The 18527-nt window shown below is 44.0% G+C and overlaps 1 protein-coding gene across 8 annotated transcripts in view; it reads left to right on the top strand.

The window, feature by feature from the left end:
* The window catches only part of DCP1B (decapping mRNA 1B), a 492116-nt gene that overhangs the window by 238191 nt on the left and 235398 nt on the right, over positions 1–18527 (top strand). For all 8 annotated transcript variants that reach the window (XM_044087511.1, XM_044087514.1, XM_044087516.1 and 5 more), the window contains one exon: positions 12468–12594. In XM_044087511.1, the coding sequence (XP_043943446.1) occupies positions 12468–12594 (127 nt within the window). The remainder of the gene's footprint in view (positions 1–12467; positions 12595–18527) is intronic.

Below are 18527 nucleotides of genomic sequence, written 5' to 3'. Positions count from 1 at the left end.
GCCTTCAGGCTTCTGGAAAAGGCCCTTGCCTCCCCCATAATGCCTTTTTTTAGGAAAAGTCATGAGGTCGATACTACCAATGTAAAAAATTTCAACAAAATGCAAATTAAAGGTCATGCTGCAAAACGCTAGAAGTCTAAACCTAAAACTGCACTCATTTCAAGCATTCTTAACCCTGGAAGATGTTGTCATTTGTGCAGTCATAGAAACCAGGTTCAAAGCTATGGAGAGCACCCCAGCCTTACCTGGTTACTCATCCTATCATACATTCAGACCCCAAAATGTGATCAGCAAAACCAAAGTAGGTGGAGTTTCAATATATATTAAAGACGCACACACCTCCAGGCTGGTCAAACAGTATGACGTGCAGGAGACAATCCAGGTGCAGTTAACTGTTGACAAGACCCCTAATCAAATTATAGCTAAGTACAGGCCCATTCCACCTATCTGGACCTCTTCAAATCTATCAAGATTCAACCCTTTACCCTAATCCTGGGTGACTTTAATTACCCAGCCATAGATTGGAAAAACTACTCATGCCAGAACACAAGTGCCCATAGTTTCCTCGATTTTGTCAATGCAAATGTCGGGTCTATATTAGAATATCGAAAGATGTAAACACCGAATGTTTAAATGTCGAACTGTATTCAGAGAAAGATGGAAACAACGAACATACAGAACAGCGAATTTTTTCCTAGGGACAAAATTTGCTGTTCCAAAACACATACACACAACACAAGCTCAGCAAACAAACAGCAATCCACACACATACACCTAAAATCTTACACCTAACCCTACACTAAACTATACACACACCACTAACTATCCACTTACCTTACCCCTAACTCTAAGGTCCATCACTATCACACACTCACCTCACCCGCGCCCGAAGCCTAACTCACCTACCCCACCCTAACCCTCACGTCCACACAATCGCACACATACCTAACCCGCACCCTAACCCTAACTCACTTAACCCACCCTAACCCTCACGTCCACATAATTGCACACATACCTAACCCGCACCCTAACCCTAACTAACCTAATCCACACTCAATTGCACACTTACCTGAACCCAACCCGTAACTTTCCACCACAGTGCTGAAAATACCGAAGCAACAGAAATGGACAACCAAATTCTTTCCCTAGGAAAAAATTTGGTTTTCTGTTGCTTCGATATTTTCAGCTTTCGCTGAATACAGTTCGACATTTAAACATTCGGTGTTTGCATCTTTCGATATTCTGATATAGACCCCAAATGTCTTGGAACAGCTAATTGATACCCCCACAAGAGGTAATAGTATGTTGGACTTGGTGTTAACCAACATGAGTAGCCACTGCAGCACCCCTACGGTATCATCCTCCCTGGTAAGATCCAACCATAAAGTGGTTACATTCGAAGTCACCATCTCCCCTGACCCCCCCTCTAGCTAGGGTCAAACAAAAAACTTCTCCAAAGCTAATTGCAACCTCCTGAGGGATGGTATAAACAGCTTCACAGCCCCCTCCCTCAATGTAGGAACTGGCACCAATGTCCAGATCTACACCAAAGTACTATACGAGCATTTATATAGATGCATGGACTCAGCAATACCTGACAGGACAAAATCATTCTCTGCAAGGAAGAGTAAACCTGTCTGGTGGGCATCTGCAATAAATAAACTATATACCAAAGGGAATAAATTGCTGTCCAGGACCAAGAAGGAGCAGGTGCCCAATTGGAAGCAATCTCTCCTTAGCCTGAACAAGCAAATAAGAGCATTAGTGAAATCCTCTCAAGCCAACTCCGAGTCCAAATTGGCCACATCTACTAGAGACAATCATAAGGCCTTCTTCACATATGTCCGCAGTCTCAAAGGAAGTATCCAGATCTGTTCAAAACTGGTGGTCAAGGACACCACATGCACAAATGCTGTGGATATAGTCAGTTTACTGGCTGACAGAGTTAGCAAAAACCTCTCCCCTCTGTCCCCCTATCAGTAAATCAGGACATCCCCAGTACCTGCCCCCCACTCCTTGACAAACATGTTGCTTCTTTCCCAACTCACATTTGTCCAAAGAGCATTCTACCAACCCCACAACACACCTATACTCTCTAACCTCTTAACCCCCTACTCTAATCTGAACTCCCTCCGTTCATCAAGCAAACTACTAGTTTCCTTAACCAAATCCAGTAACCTAACAGGTGATTCCCTTTTCTTGAATACCATTGGAAAACACTGGAATCAACTTCCTACCGAACTTACTTCCATTGCATCTACTGTTCTGTTTAAACAAAAACTCAGAATCTACCTTAAAAGCCACTGGATGTGTCCCTGCTCTAATCCTGATTAAAGTAATTTCCTTCAGTTAATCCTTCTTTTCTCTTCCCTATTCTTCTGTACCTCCTGCTTCTTCCCTTAGCTTTCTTTCTCTACCTTTACAGACTCCTTTCTTCATTTTTCCTCCTTATGGCTATGAATCTCTTTCCAACAAATATTTGTCTGTTTATATCTGCTCTCTCTCTATTGCTGCTTCTCTTTCCTTTTGTCTTACACTCTCTCTTCTTGGTGTTAAAATATGTTAGTATGTTCAACATGATGTTACTTAGTTTCCCTAGGAAGTTAAGTCCTTTTCTTTCTTTTGGTAACATTTTAATTTCTCTTTCCCTGCTCTTACACTTTCTGTTTTCTTGGTTTTAGAATTCGGTAATAATGTGTATTATGATATTATTTGGATTATCTACATAGGTAAAGTTCTATTCTTTTGTGTAACCATTTTCTTTGTCTATATCCTACCAGTCTGTATTTGTTAATTGTGCTCATGATGTATCTCCTTTTGTCTAAATGTGGAGCTTTTCTCCCCGGGCCTCTGCTGAAAATGGAAATATATCCAGTTGGACTAGCCCGGTCAACAAATGTAAAATAAATAAAATAAATAAATCTCTTGGGAACAAGTCATCACTGCTCTCTCAAAGGCAAAAAATACAGCCTCCTTGGACCTGATAACATCCCAGGCTGCATCCTACATGAACTCAGGCATGAACTTGCAGCACCATTAGGCACCCTATTCAACCAAACCCTGAGTACCGGCTTTGTCCCAGCCGAGTGGAGGACAGCCACTGTCATCGCTTTACACAAAGGTAGAGCATCCATAAGGCCAGGAAATTATAGACCAATCAGCCTAACTAGCTTGATCTGCAAAGCCATGGAACAGATTATCATGGACCTCATTAACAGGGGCAGCCTCCAAACACTCGACCCCACACAGTTTGGCTTTGTCAAATGTAGGTCATGTCTGTTAATTATTTGAAACGATCACCAAAGCCATGGATGAGGGGACAACGTTGCACACCGCCTAGCTTGACCTGGCCAAAGCCTTCGACATTATTCCCCACTCGGGAATAGTAGATACATGGATTGATGCCTAGTTGAGAGAGTTTGTTACCAAATGGTTAGCAAACTGGCTCACTAATAGGACCCACCTAATCAAAATAGGGGAAGCCAACTCAAGCAGTAGACCCATAACAAGTGGCGTACCCCAGGGATTGGTCCTAGGTTCTCTGTTATTCAGGATATACTTCTCTGAGGTGCAGGCCAAAATCAGTGGGCTATGGCTGACCAAGTTTGCAGATGACTGCAAGCTGGGCGCAGTCATCAATTCCCCAAGTGATGTGGACGTCCTCCAAGAGGGTCTTGCCCAAACAAATGACTAGTGCCAGAAACATGGCCTCAAGCTGAATGCCAAAAAATGCATCATCATCCCCTTTGGGAAGAGTGATGTTCCCACATATCACATTAATAATGCCCTAAGTACACAATCAGTAGTGAGGGATTTGGGCACCCAGGTTGATAGCAACCTGACTTTTGACCACCATGTTGCTTCTGTTGTACAGAAAGCTTTCTACATGGCCCACCTCATAAGTAAGGGTATCTCATCCAGGGACAAAGAGGTCATAATACATCCCTGTATTTTTCACTTATAAGGCCAATTATTGAGTACGTGCCCTTCGGCATGTACCTCCCAAAACACATGCAGCAGCTGGAGAGACCACAGAGGTTCCTCACCAGAAGAATCCAGGGCCTCAAACATCTACCCAACACAGGTAGGCTAAAAGCCCTGTCCCTGTACTCCGTTTCATACAGACTCCTCAGAGGTGACCTCTGTCTGACATACAAAGCAATCTCAGACCCCGCCTTGATGGGACTGCTGCATTTCCACAAGTCAAGCTCTGCTCGAGCAACCCATACATGCAACCTCAACCCGGTCTGTGATATCAGTAGGACTTGTTGGTGGGACAGTTTTGTGTCCCAGAGACTTCCCCCATCTGTGGAATAGACTCCTTCTCCACGTCAAGCAGAGTACCTCATTATCCCTTTTTAGGCACAGCATGGATAACTGGATGGGAAACAGAAAATACACCCCTGGGATTCCACCTGTGTCCCTGCTGGACACGGGCTTTAGGTGCTGACTTGTCTAAACTTGGGCTATACTCTTGGCTAGGCTTATAAGGGTCTCTGGGCCAATAGCCTAGTAACCTCCTATGAAATTTAATGGTGGGAAATAGGAAAAAAGGCACACTGTCCATTTAGATTATGCTGCTGTAGATATATTGCTAGCAGTTAATCAGTGTGAAAGATGCATAGTAGTTATTCATACTGATATCGCCAAAAACAGGTGACTTTCAGCTCATACCATGCAAAGTCCATAAGTTTAGATGATATTGTCGAAAACCGACAGTTATTCTTGCCACCTGTACATTGCACAGTTTGAGAGATGTAGAGCTTTGTGTGGTCAGTTATGCAACTAGCCATAGTTTTTATATTTCTTCAAATATTTAAAAGTTCAAAAGTACACAAAGTAATTGCTTGCTGTTGTATGAAAGCACTTGAACAGCTCACCAAAATGATGCTTGATACTGTGTCTGTAGGTTATGCAGTTTCAAGGATATAGACAGCTGTTTAAAATATAGAGGAACATGGTTGTTTGTTGATGCTGATTGCTAACAGCTGTTATCTTAAAGAGTTTATGCTGAACATCACTGCTATTTATATTTTCAAAATCATGTTTACTCTTGAGAAGTTCATTATTTGTTTCACCTCTGGTTTTCAGAAGAGGAGTAGGAATCTAAGAATGTGTGAAGGCTGCAAAAGGTGTAACTTTGCAAAGCTGCTGAATATGAAATGAGATGAGATGAATTGGGACACCATAGAAGGAAATCAAAAAAGAGAGCCAATTAAAAGAACAAACAGGAATTAGTTTATCCTAGGGATATTTATGTCTTGCTTGACCTGCATAAAAGTAAAGGTCGATACAGTAACAATATGGGGTCTATGGGCTTTCTGTAGTAGTTATGTCTGTGCACATACTTTATAGTTTGCTCTGATGTGATGCAAAAGTGGAATTGTAGAACTTTTGAATAAATCGACTGCTTTTGTACACCGCAGTTTACAGATTGTTTTTGTCATTCTAATGCTGGCATTTTCCCTAGAGAAATATAATGTGTTTACACACAGACACACATGACCAGCTTGTTTGACATTTGCATCTGAACATCCCTTTTGTTGTTCCCACTCCCAATTCCTTAGATTCACATGTGGCTAATGTTCTTCGTGTTTCACTGTTGCAGTCATCACATTTGTGTTATCCTTGCCAGGGTAGCCCTTGGCCGGCCCAAATAGCAGAGGCTTAGTATTTCTGTGTTGGTTGCTGTCACTTCAGGACTGACGTCAGGTCATCAGTAGTATAAAGTAAGGCAGCCAACTCCATTACACCAATCTTTCTTGCCGAGGAGCCCGAAGCAGAAGCAGTTCGCATGAGTGCCGGTCGGCCGCTACCTGAGATTCATCTTCCGAAGCAAAGTACCCCATCGGGGATCCTTTTTTCTTGCTCTAACCGATGTCAGAAAAAGTTAACAGTTGTCTCGCCTGTGGAAAGCAAATACCACACTGAGACTTTCATTCTTACTGTGTCACTTGCTTAGGCCCAGACCACAACGTCCCTCACTGTCGCTTTTGTGCTTTAACACCAGAACTTTGTCGTCGGGCCCTTACTGTAGCTAGATATTTTTGCTTACAGTCAAATTCCAGTATGGCTTCGGTAAGCCATCCGACAGCAGATCTTCCGAAAAAACATAAGGATAAAGATAGAGACAGACGCACAGGTCCAAACCTACCGACGACGCTTCCGTTAAGCTAGTCATCAGTTCTCTGGTCCTCATTGAGGCACTTTCACAGCCCCTGATGCCTGCTTCTGTGGATTCGCAGGCCATTACCGAGACCCTTTCGGAGTCTGGTATGGGGCAAAACTCTTCTTTGACTAAGGATCCTGCGGTTGTCTCTACCTTGGATGGGTCCGGAGCCACTGAGCAGGCACCGGCTTCCAAGGAAGTACTTTGCACTGTTGATTCTTGACACAAACCGACGACTTCTTTTGTGTCTACCGTTCTTTTGAAAACAGCTGAGTTTGTAAGGCCCAGGGTACAAACCACACCCAAGAAACCAATGACCCAATCGCAGGCCGCTACCAAGACCCTTTCGGAGTCTGGTATGGCGCAAAACTCTTCTTCGACTAAGGATCCTGCGGTTGTCTCTACCTTGGATGGATCCGGAGCCACTGAGCAGGCACCGGCTTCCAAGGAAGTACTTTGCACTATTGATTCTTGACACAAACCGACGATTTCTTTTGCGTCTACCGTTCTTTTGAAAACAGCTTCGGTAAGCCATCCGACAGCAGATCTTCCGAAAAAACATAAGGATAAAGATAGAGACAGACGCACAGGTCCAAACCTACCGACGACGCTTCCGTTAAGCTAGTCGTCAGTTCTCTGGTCCTCATTGAGGCACTTTCACAGCCCCTGATGCCTGCTTCTGTGGATTCGCAGGCCATTACCGAGACCCTTTCGGAGTCTGGTATGGGGCAAAACTCTTCTTTGACTAAGGATCCTGCGGTTGTCTCTACCTTGGATGGGTCCGGAGCCACTGAGCAGGCACCGGCTTCCAAGGAAGTACTTCGCACTGTTGATTCTTGACACAAACCGACGACTTCTTTTGTGTCTACCGTTCTTTTGAAAACAGCTGAGTTTGTAAGGCCCAGGGTACAAACCACACCCAAGAAACCAATGACCCAATTGCAGGCCGCTACCAAGACCCTTTCGGAGTCTGGTATGGCGCAAAACTCTTCTTCGACTAAGGATCCTGCGGTTGTCTCTACCTTGGATGGATCCGGAGCCACTGAGCAGGCACCGGCTTCCAAGGAAGTACTTTGCACTATTGATTCTTGACACAAACCGACGATTTCTTTTGCGTCTACCGTTCTTTTGAAAACAGCTTCGGTAAGCCATCTGACAGCAGATCTTCCGAAAAACATAAGGATAAGGAAAGAGACAGACAACACAGGTCCAAACCTACCGACGATGCTTCCGTTAAGCTAGTCGTCAGTTCTCTGGTCCTCAGTGAGGCACTTTCACAGCCCCTGATGCCTGCTTCTGTGGATTCGCAGGCTGGTACCGAGACCCTTTCGGAGTCTGGTATGGGGCAAAACTCTTCTTCGACTAAGGATCCTGCGGTTGTCTCTACCTTGGATGGGTCCGGAGCCACTGAGCAGGCACCGGCTTCCAAGGAAGTACTTCACACTGTTGATTCTTGACACAAATAGACGACTTCTTTTGTGTCTACCATTCTTTTGAAAACAGCTGAGTTTCTAAGGCCCAGGGTACAAACCACACCCAAGAAACCAATGACCCAATCACAGGCTGCTACCGAGACCCTTTCGGAGTCTGGTATGGCGCAAAACTCTTCTTCGACTAAGGATCCTGCGGTTGTCTCTACCTTGGATGGGTCCGGAGCCACTGAGCAGGCACCGGCTTCCAAGGAAGTACTTTGCACTATTGATTCTTGACACAAACCGATGACTTCTTTTGCGTCTACCGTTCTTTTGAAAACAGCTGAGTTTCTAAGGCCCAGGGTACAAACCACACCCAAGAAACCAATGACCCAATCTCAGGCCCCTGCTTCCTTGCCTCAGTCTCAAATGCTTACAATGGCAGAAGACCTTATCATTCTGATCAGGGGAAGCCAAGCTTCCCCTTCCAAAAGAAAATGAGATCTGTCTCCAGTAGTTTTGTCTGAACAGGTGTCTGATGACTCTGATGCATCTGAATATGAAAACATGCAACCCCTCTCTGCTTATGAGGATTCTGATGCAGAGGATTCTATTCCTTCAGCCTCTCCACCCGAGGACTTTTCCTTTGGGGGAACCCTTCATACCTTACGGGAGCATTTCCAATGGGAATGTCAGGACTACCCTCAGTCTAAAAAGAGACTCAGAGAATTTTTAGATCTTCCACAGCACAGTCCCCTGACCATCCCCTCAGTCTTGGGTGTTGTGGATGATGTTTTCCTGGAATCCAGTATGACTCCTGACACTTTCCCTCCTGCACCCAGAAAACCTGACCGGTATTACAGAGTTCCTGACTCACACAAATTTCTTTTCAAAAATCTTACTGCTGACTGAGGTAATTTCTCAAGGGCCTAAAGGAATAAAAGCAACCTCTGTAAGGATCCCACCCCCTCAGAGAGAGGGATTCCCGAGCACTAGACAGATGGGGTAAAAAAGTAAACACCTCTGCTACTCTTGCTATCAGAGCACTAAATTGCCAGTTCCATATGCTAAAATTTCAGCAACATTCCATGGAACAGCTCAAACAAAAAGTGTCTTCCTTTCCTGCTTGTGCAGAATCTAAAGAGTTAATGCATTCTGCAAGTCAAGTGACTAAGCACACCTTACACTGTGGTTTTGATGCCATAGAAGCTTCTTGCAGGGCAGCAGTCACCGGTTCTGTCCTTAGAAGGCATGCATGGCTTAAGGAACAGCCCTGGCCAGACCATGTTAAATCTAAGTTATTGGATGCACCCTTGCACAAAGACAACTTATTTGGCACTAAGGCAGAGGAGGTCTTAAAAAAGATGGAAGAAAAAGCTAAGTCTATGCAGACAGTTAAGGATTTCCTACAGGTACAGCCACCCAGCTTCAGCAGGCATTGCCCCTCCAAGCACTGGTCCTTTCCTGCTCCCACCAGGTCAGTTCAGCCCAGACCCTGAGGAAGCAGACCCCTCAGACAGCAGCCACAGGGAATGCATAGATCAAAGCTGTGGAGTTCCTCCACTTCAAAACCAGGGAGTTCTAAGCCACCACCTCATGGTAAGAACTCACAATGACTCTCCTCCCCTCCCACCTCCCTCTGCCCACCTGCACTAACCACTAGGAGGAAAGCTCTCCTTTCACCCAAGCACCTGGGCCACCATTACCAACAACCGCTGAGTCCTCAACATTGTGTCCCAGAGATAGAAATTTTCTTTTCACACTCTTCCAACCGCAAAAGGGTTCCCAGATCTACCTCCAAACCAGTGGGCAGAGGCGAAAAAGCAAGTCCTTTCCCTGCTGTCTATGAGGGCAGTAGAGCACGTTCCTGCAGAACAGATGGGCCAAGGTTTCTACTTCAGACTTTTTCTGGTACCCAGAAAAGAGAGCACCTGGTGCCCCATCCTTGATCTGTCCATTCTAAATACCTTCCTGGTGATACCAAAATTCAAAATGCTCACCCTCCAGCAACTGCTACCCATGCTCTCTCCAAGGATGCTTGGCTAGCCACCCTAGACGTAAAAGAGGCCTACCTCCACGTTCCTATTGTGAATCATGCAGGAAATATCTACGTTTCAGGGCAGGATCTCTGCAGTTTCAGTTCTCTGCACTTCCCTTTGACTTATCTACTGCTCCCAGAGTTTTCACAAAATGTCTGGCTCCCGCCATTGTCTTTTGCAGACAAAGGAATATCCAAATTTACCCATACTTAGACAACTGCCTAATTCAGGCAGACAGGAAAAGCTGATCAAGCACCTGGCCTTTGTAAAGTCCCTACTGACCTCCCTGGGGTACACTATCAACAAAAAGAAATCCAAACTAGTAGCCACCCAAAGCATTATATTCCTGGGAGCAAGCCTGGACACAGCATCCCAGATGGCATTCCTTACACCAGAAAAGCAAACTTATCTGACAGCCTACTTCTCTCAACTAGCCACCACACCCAAGTTATCTACAAGGAAAATCCTGCAAGCTGTGGGGTTCATGGCATCTTGCATTCTACTCATTCTATATGCCAGACTGCATATGAGGAAACTTCAATGGTACCTAAAAAGCCTTTGGTGTCAACACTCTCAAGACTTGGAAATTCTTATACCAATGATACCTTGCCTAAGGAAAGATTTTCTTTGGTGGGCAGCAGTATGCTGTCACAGCAAGGGACCACCTTTCTCACCACCCATGTCACGCAGACCATCACCACAGGCGCATCAGATTATGCCTGGGGTACACACCTGGACGGCAGGTGCATACAGGGCCAATGGAGCCCACAGTAAATCCATCTGCACATCAACCAAAAAGAGATGTTGGCTGTCCAGCATGCACTGACAGCTTTCAGGCCCCTTCTCTCCCCAGGGGCTCTCCTGATCAAAACATACAACACCACTGTGATTTGGTATATCAACAAGCAGGGCGGGACTCACTCCTACCCTCTATGCAGGCTGGCCATGATCCTTTGGCACGCAGCCTCTGCCATGCAACTCCACCTGTTAGCACAATTCATGCCAGGTTCTCTAAACTCTCTGGAAGACCACTTAAGCAGAAATCTTCTGGACCCACACGAGTGGCAGCTAGTCAAAAGAACCTTCACCCTAATAACTCAGAAATGGGGCACCCCAAAGGTCGCCCTTTTTGCCTCCCACAACCATCAACTCAGCAAGTTCTGCACCAGGAAGCATCACTGCATGGCTTGGAAAGTGGATGCCCTGTCCTTCCCCGGGTCAGTCTATCGGTCTGTGCATTTCCTCAACTACCTCTCATCACCAGGGTACTGCTCAAAGTAAGGGAGGAAAAACCAAGGGCCGTTGTTATTGCTCCAGACTGGCCTCGCCAGCACTGGTACCCACTGTGTTGCTCAGCCTGTCTCCACTGCCACCATGGCATCTCCCTCAGAACCCAACCCTCCTGACCCAGAGGGAAGGAGAATTCATGCATCCCCAAGTGCAGACCCTCAGTTTGGCAGCCTGGCTTATTCCCTGACCACTGATCTGTCTGCCAACCTCAGTAAACAAGTTCTAGATGTTCTACATAAGGCCAGATGCCCTAGCACTAGAAAGTCTTATGCTGACAAATGGAAAAGGTTCTGCACCTGGATTCAGGCTAAGGGAGCTGATACGGCACAGCCCTCCCTACCTCTCATCCTGGATTACCTATCTGACCCTGCTACACTGTGGTCTCTCTTTTTCCTCTATTAAAATTCATGCCTCTGCTATCTCTGCTCATTTCCACACTGAGCAGCCCCTTTTCTCACACCCCCTGATCAAACAATTCCTAAGAGGGGTAGCAACTTGAGGCCGCCCAGAAGAGCACCAACCCCAGCTTGGGATCTTGACTTTTTGTTAGAAAAGCTCACCCTGCCCCCCTTTGAACCAGCATCTTCAGCAGAGTTAAAATTTTTCTCCTGGAAGACAGCTTTTCTTCTGGCTATCACTTCAACCAGAAGAGTCTCAGAGCTACAAGCACTCATGGCTCTGTAGCCCTTCAATATCTTCCATGCTGACAGGGTTTCCCTCAGGACTAACCCATCTTTCATGCCCAAAGTGGTGTCCAGTGTGGCTTTCAATCAATCCATTCATTTTCCCACCTTTTTCCCTAACCCCAAACAAGGGGGAAAGGATCCTGCGCACTCTAAATGTGCACAGACAGCTCGGATTATACCTAGATAGGACTAAATCATTCAGAAAGTCTGATCAATTGTTGGTTAGCTTTGCTGCAGGGGCAGAGTGAAAAGCCATCTCCAAACTATTTCGAAATGGATAGCACACTACATCCTTTTTTTAGTTAATGAGTTTACCTCATTCTTGATCCACTGTCTTTTTCATGATGCACTGAGGAGGGGGCACATTTCTTCTTTCCAAGTAACTAGGATCTTTTCTTTGTGGAACTTTATAATCAGTCCATTTCCATAACTTTCTCATGTATGAGGGACTAAAGTCACTTTTATGCCATTTTTTTATACAGTAGACTCCCTGTTATCTGGTCTCGCTGGGACCGGACCATAGGCTGGAAAAACAAATGGCTGGTTAATCCGAAAATGCATACAAAATAGGATTTTTAGGTTATAAATCAGCAAGAATAACAGGGTTTGTGTTAGTATGCATTTTTCTAATGAATATGTAGTCTAAAACTCAAATGTTTTTGATTATTTAGCCCAGAGGAGGAGGAGGAAGTGTTGTTCTGTGTTGTTTTTTTGTTAGGGCTATGGCAGAAATTTGATGGCTGGTTAAAGAGGAGGCCAGATAAGAGGGAGTCTATTGTATCTCTGTTGCTGTTTTGATTACTCTCTCTGTTTTCAGACATGTCTTGACCCATTGTCTGTGAATTTTAACTAATTTTTCTCATTTTTATAGTTTAACCCAACAAGAACAGTTGAAAGTAAATTCGGGAGTGTTCTCCCCTAAGATCACAGATTCATACAAGGGCAAATCAGTTGACATTTTGCAGATGCTGACCAATGCTGGAGCAGAGTATGCTAAGGTTAGTATTTTTGTAGGTGATTTTTGCCTTGTTAATATACCCTGGTCTTCCTTTAAGATGGACATTTTAGTGGTAGTACAGTGCGGTTGTGCAGTTTTGTTTCACAACATATATTTTCACCCATTTAGAAAATTGTCTTTTCTTGTATGTTGTTAATTGGGTTTTATAAAACTTTCAATAAAAAGTAGTAAAAAAAAGAAAATTGTCTTTGTTGTAGAAATCTAAAGAGTTATCTTCGGATTAGTTTTGCTTTATAGGTAGTTACTAGGTTATTGATCCATGAGGATCTTAGAAAACCTAGCCTTGCCATCCCATGGTAGTTTTTAACCATTACAGTTTGCATTCAAATAGCTCAGAGGTAGGCAGAACAGAGATATGTTGGGAAGTTTACTCTTGCTCCTTTGCCTGTGGGATATCGGTGCTAAACCAGAAGTGAATTTGCATCCATTCATCCAAATTACCTTTGAATAGAGTAAGAGATGTACATTACTTTGTGTGGAATGGAAGGATTGTTCCTTCAAGGAAGTATTCTCTGTGATACATACCTCTCTCTCCTACATGCTATATTTCTGTTGTAAAAAAGATTGAGATCCCTTGAGTGGGTGTTGATGCAACCGTTGGACTTGCAAGTCTGTAATAGGTCTGCCAGAATAGGGTGTGTTTTTGCTCTCTATGTTGCCTCTTAGTGGATGGAATGATACCTATAAGAGGGACAAGGCTTTGAAATGGTCTATATAGTTTTTGTGATTTAGGCACTTCATTTCTTATTGAGAAAGTGTTGTGTTTGCTACAGTTGTGACAAGTGTTTGGGCATGTACATACCAAATGGGTAGTTATATTAATTGATTGGCCTGAGTGCCAAGTACAGTGGAATAACTATATCCCTAGACTTGAACATCATACCTTTAGGTATAGGCTATGTGATTAAAAGGACTTCCTTACAGTAGTAAATATGTGGTGATCAAAGGACAGTTCATTGTTTGTTTAGGTTTCCAGGTACCTGACTTACGGGATCAACTTTCAGGGGTGTGTTGTGTGACAGAAGGTAAGTCATGCTTTCTGAAGAGTACAGTTGTAAGTTTCTTGGCATTTAGTTTTAGGTCATGGTTTTGACTACAGATAATTATTTGTGAAGGGCCTTCCAGGAGGACTTTTGTGTCTTCTGTGGCGTTTATCATTGCAATGCAAACACTGTCTGCTGTAAACTCTTAATATATGCTTTGACTTCCAAGAAGTAAGTGCCAAAGAGGAGTGGCCCAAGGACTCAGCCCTGCAGTATACCACTAGTGACATCATTTGGAGGAAGTAGACCCAGTCTCCCTAATTTCCTGGGTTCTGTTTGTGGGAAAGTTTGCTGTCCAACAAGTTACACAGGGATTTACTTTTAGCTGGGAGAGTTGCATCTATGACACCCTAGTGTTGAATGCTTTTGTGAGATGTAGGTAATGTGGTGTATGCTGACTTTACCTCATGCATTGCTTCAGTAACCATCCTGAAGAAGTTGACCAGATTAAGTAGGCAAGATCTGAATCCAAACTGGCTTGGGTCAAGAGTTTGCATGTTATGCTATGTCCTTAGTTATTGATTCCATAATAATATTTTCCCTAGCCTTACAGATGAAGCTGGGTCAGGCTTATGGATCTGTAATTACCCGGTTCTGTTGACTTCTTACCTTTATGCAAGGAATGACTGTTGCTGTCCTCCATTCATTTAGCACAAAGCCTTTTTGGTGGCTAATATGGAAGAACCTCTGTATGGGGTATGACAAAGCATGTTTCATACTGGATATTAGGATGCCAGGTATGTTATCCAGCCCGAGTAGTAGTGTTCTTGGCCTTGGATAGCTCCTTGAGGACTTGTTCTTGGAAGATTTGAGGGGGGTTGTGTAGATGCAGGTATGTGATCTGGGACTATATTAGGGGAGATTGGGTGAATTTTAAACTATATCTATCTGTAAGTAGATAGGCTATATCCTCTGGGTCTGAATATATGATATCTTTTAGTACTGTCTCTGTGCAGTTCTGAGTATTGTTTTGGAGACTTCTAAAATAGATAAAGAAGGCTTTGTAGTAATTATTTGCATGATGGCTATTTTTATTTCATATCCAGCTTTTGTTAATTTGATCAGGTCTGGAGTCCCTTGTTAAGTTTAGTAAGACTGTTATCGGCATCTTGAGAATTAAGTTTTTATTTTTGCATGCATTGATTTTTTTTTTTCTTTTATTATAGAGCCTGCTTATTTTAGGGCTCCACTGTAGGAGTTTATAGTTAATTAATTTGACATTTGTTTACCAGGATGGACTGACTGGGTCAGAAAGAACCCATTTTCAACAAAGGCCTGGGGAGAAAAGCTCCAGTTACAGAGATATACAAACTTTGTACAAATAATGTAAATTATACAGAAACTTGGTACATGAGTTCCAAGAAGTACATACATAGATGTTCATCGTGTTACACTGCTGCAGTCATCACACTTGGGTTATCCTGCCGTCAGGCAGTCCTGCAGTCGGCCAGAGTTCAGTGCGCCAGGGGTATATAAGATGCATCCAACGCCAGTTTCTTCAGTCTTTCTTGCCGCGCGGTGCCCGAAGCAAAAGCAGTTCGCAAGTGCTGGCCGGCTGACTCCTGAGATTTTCGAAGTCGAATTTCAGATCCGAAGTTTTCAATAAAGCTAAGTACCCTGTTGGGGAAACTTTTTTCTTGCCTCAGACCGATGTCAGAAAAAGTTAATAATTGTATTTCTTCTGGGGTGCAAATATCTCATAAGGACTTCCACTCTTACTGTATTCCATGCCTAGGCCCTGATCACGACATCATTAGTTGTCGGTTTTGTGTCAGATTTAACAAATGCACTATAAAATGACGTTTTGATTTTGCTTTGCACTACTTTGGCCGAAGGTTCATTTATACCATGCCGTCGGAACAGCCGACGACTGCAATTCATAAAAACCGCAAGGACAAGGATAAAGACAGGCATCCGAGGTCCAAAACCAACGACAAAGCCTCTTCTAGGCCAGTCGCCGGTTCTCAGTGAGGCGCTTTCGCAGCCCGTGACACCCGCTATCTCAGAGCCACAGGCCGCCTCCGACTCCCACGTGGAGACAACTAAGCCTCTGGAAAATCAAGGTATTGGGCCTATGGAAACTAATCCCTCAGATGGGACTGGAGCCGCTGAGCAGGCATGGGCTTCTGAGGGTGTTTTCAGACCTTCACAACTTACCATTAAAGCAACAGCCAAGACAAAAACACCATTAAAGACAAAGAAGCAAGTACAGCATTCTCCTGGACAGTCATCCATGCCTAAGAAACAGGTGCTCAAAATGGCCGAAGACCTCATTACTCTAATCAGGGGTTCCCATCCCCCTCCTGAGAAAAGGCCTAGGCAGGATACAGACTATGATTCCTCTGATCAGGTTTCCATTTCCTCTGATTCCTCTTCAGACCAGGGATACTCTCTACCCCCCCTATGAGGACTCTGATGCTGAAGAATCTATCCCTTTAGCCTCTCCTCCTGAGGATTACTCTTTTGGGGAAACTTTACATTGGGAAAGTCAGGATTATTCAGAATCCAAGAAAAGGCTCAGGGACTTCCTTTTATTGCCTCAGCACAGGCCCCTTGCTATTCCGCCTGTGTTAGATATTGTGGATGATGTGTTCTCTGAATCCAGCTTATCTCCTGATTCTTTGCCCCCTGCACCAGCCAAGCCAGATAGGTACTATAGAGTCCCTGACTCTCACAAGTTTCTTTATAAAAACCCTTCTGCTGACCCAGAAACCATTTCCCAGGGTCCCAAAGGGGTTAAGGCTTCCATTGCAAAAAATCCAGTACCCTCTGACAGAGATTCCAGAGCATTGGATAGATGGGGGAAGAAGGTTTACACTTCTGCAGCTTTAGCAGTAAGAGCTTTAAATTGCCAGTTTCACATGCTTAAGTACCAACAATATTTAATGGGTCAGTTAAAACAGAAAATGCTTACAAGCTCAGAAGCTCCTGGCTATAAAGAAATGTAGGATTTATTGCATGCAGTTGAACAGGTGGGAAAACATACTCTGCAATGTGGTTTTGATTCTTTGGAGGCCTCTTGTAGAGCCGCAGGTACAGGTTCTGTGATTCGAAGACATGCTTGGTTAAAAGAACAGAGTTTACCTGACCATGTTAAGGCAAAATTATTGGATGCTCCTTTACAGCATGATACCTTGTTTGGTGTTAAGGCAGAAGAGGTGTTAAAGAAAATGGAGGATAAAGCTAAATCTATGCAAACAGTCAAGGATTTCTTACAGGTACAGCCACCTCGGTTTAGCAGAAATTGGCCAACAAAAAATTGGTCCTTTCCAGTGTCAGACAGGCCACAGAGAGGCAGATACAGATGCCCAAGAGGCAGATCTGAACCCCAAGGCTCAAACAGACAACTACAGTGGAGCACCTCAACCCCAAAAGGAGGTGAGGACAAGTCTCAACCTTATAGGAAACAGTCACAATGACTTTCCCTTGTGTATGCCAAGCACATCCCTTCTGGAAGCCCCCTTAGGGGGAAAACTAGCACTTTTTTCTCAAAACTGGCAAACAATCACCCAAGACAAATGGGTCCTGAATATTGTGTCTCAAGGTTACAGATTCCACTTCATAGTTTACAAAAGCTAAAAGGAATGCCAGACCTGCCACAAAATCAATGGGCAGTGGCACAAAAACAAATTTCAGCAATCATGGACATGAGAGCTATACAAAAAGTACCACAACAGGAACAAGGACAAGGATTTTACTCAAGACTCTTCCTGGTCCCCAGAAAGGACAAAGCCTGGAGGCCTATACTGGACCTTTCAATTCTGAATACCTACCTGGATATTCCGAAATTCAAAATGTTGACATTACAGCAGCTTCTACCCATGCTGGGCAAGAAAGCTTGCCTTGTTACTCTGGACCTCAAAGAGGCATACCTACATGTCCCTATCAGACAAAATTGCAGAAGATACCTCCGATTCAAAGCTGGTACAATGCACTACCAATTCTGTGCACTGCCCTTTGGCTTATCTACTGCGCCCAGGGTCTTCACAAAGTGCCTGGCACCAGTAATTGCATTTTGCAGACAAAAAGGAAGTCAAATATATCCATACCTGGACGACTGCCTCATTCAAGCAGAGACGAAGGACATTCGTCTACAGCATCTGGCGTTTGTGAAAAAGTTGCTAATTTCTCTAGGGTACACAGTAAATGAAAATAAGTCTTTCTTCCCAATCTTTTCTAACCCCCTCTGGTTGATTCCTTTAGTAATGTGCAATATTTTATATGCCATACTAATTATCCCTTTATTAATGACAGCTTACATTCTAGATTCATTTAAAAACTCTGAAAACAGGTCTTTCACTTAGGATTCCCCTATCTGTTTTTCTTTGCCTATACTCTAATATCAATCTTTAATAAGGGAAAGCAGTCTCTAGCCTACAGTCCAAATGTTGTCTTGGCCTCTTCCCATTTTTATACCTTTCCCTGTCTAGTTATTTGCTCCCAGTACATTGGTTGCTTTGCTAGTTCCCTTCAGTAAATTCCAGTCCCCTCCTGCCTATTCTGTGTACCTGAAGTCAGTCATGCTCATCTGCAAAATCTCCCTTCTCTGTTCTCGTGTAGACTCAGCTCTTAGAATAATTTCTGCTACTTCATGAATATAATATTCTGTGTTGCTTTTGTTATTCTCCTTAAGGATCTGCATCCAAAGTTCCACTTTGTACCTTATTTTTTGAATTTCCTCTATTTCTTCATCACCCTATTCCACTTTGAATGATATCTTTCTGCTTGTGTTGTGTATATCAGCTGTAACTGTGTAGCTGTATATCCTTTCAAATCAGGAAATCCTAAACCCCACCTTGTTCCACTGGAAGGATTAACCCATCCCACTTGACCCCTGCCCTCCTTCACCCCAGATAAATTCCCTCAAATC

This window comes from Protopterus annectens, chromosome 11.part0 (genome assembly GCF_019279795.1).
Source record: "Protopterus annectens isolate FY-2018-M chromosome 11.part0, PAN1.0, whole genome shotgun sequence".
NCBI classification, from domain to species: domain Eukaryota; kingdom Metazoa; phylum Chordata; order Ceratodontiformes; family Protopteridae; genus Protopterus; species Protopterus annectens.
The sequence above is the reverse complement of the archived record's forward strand: the minus strand, read 5'-3'. Positions and strand labels throughout refer to the sequence as shown.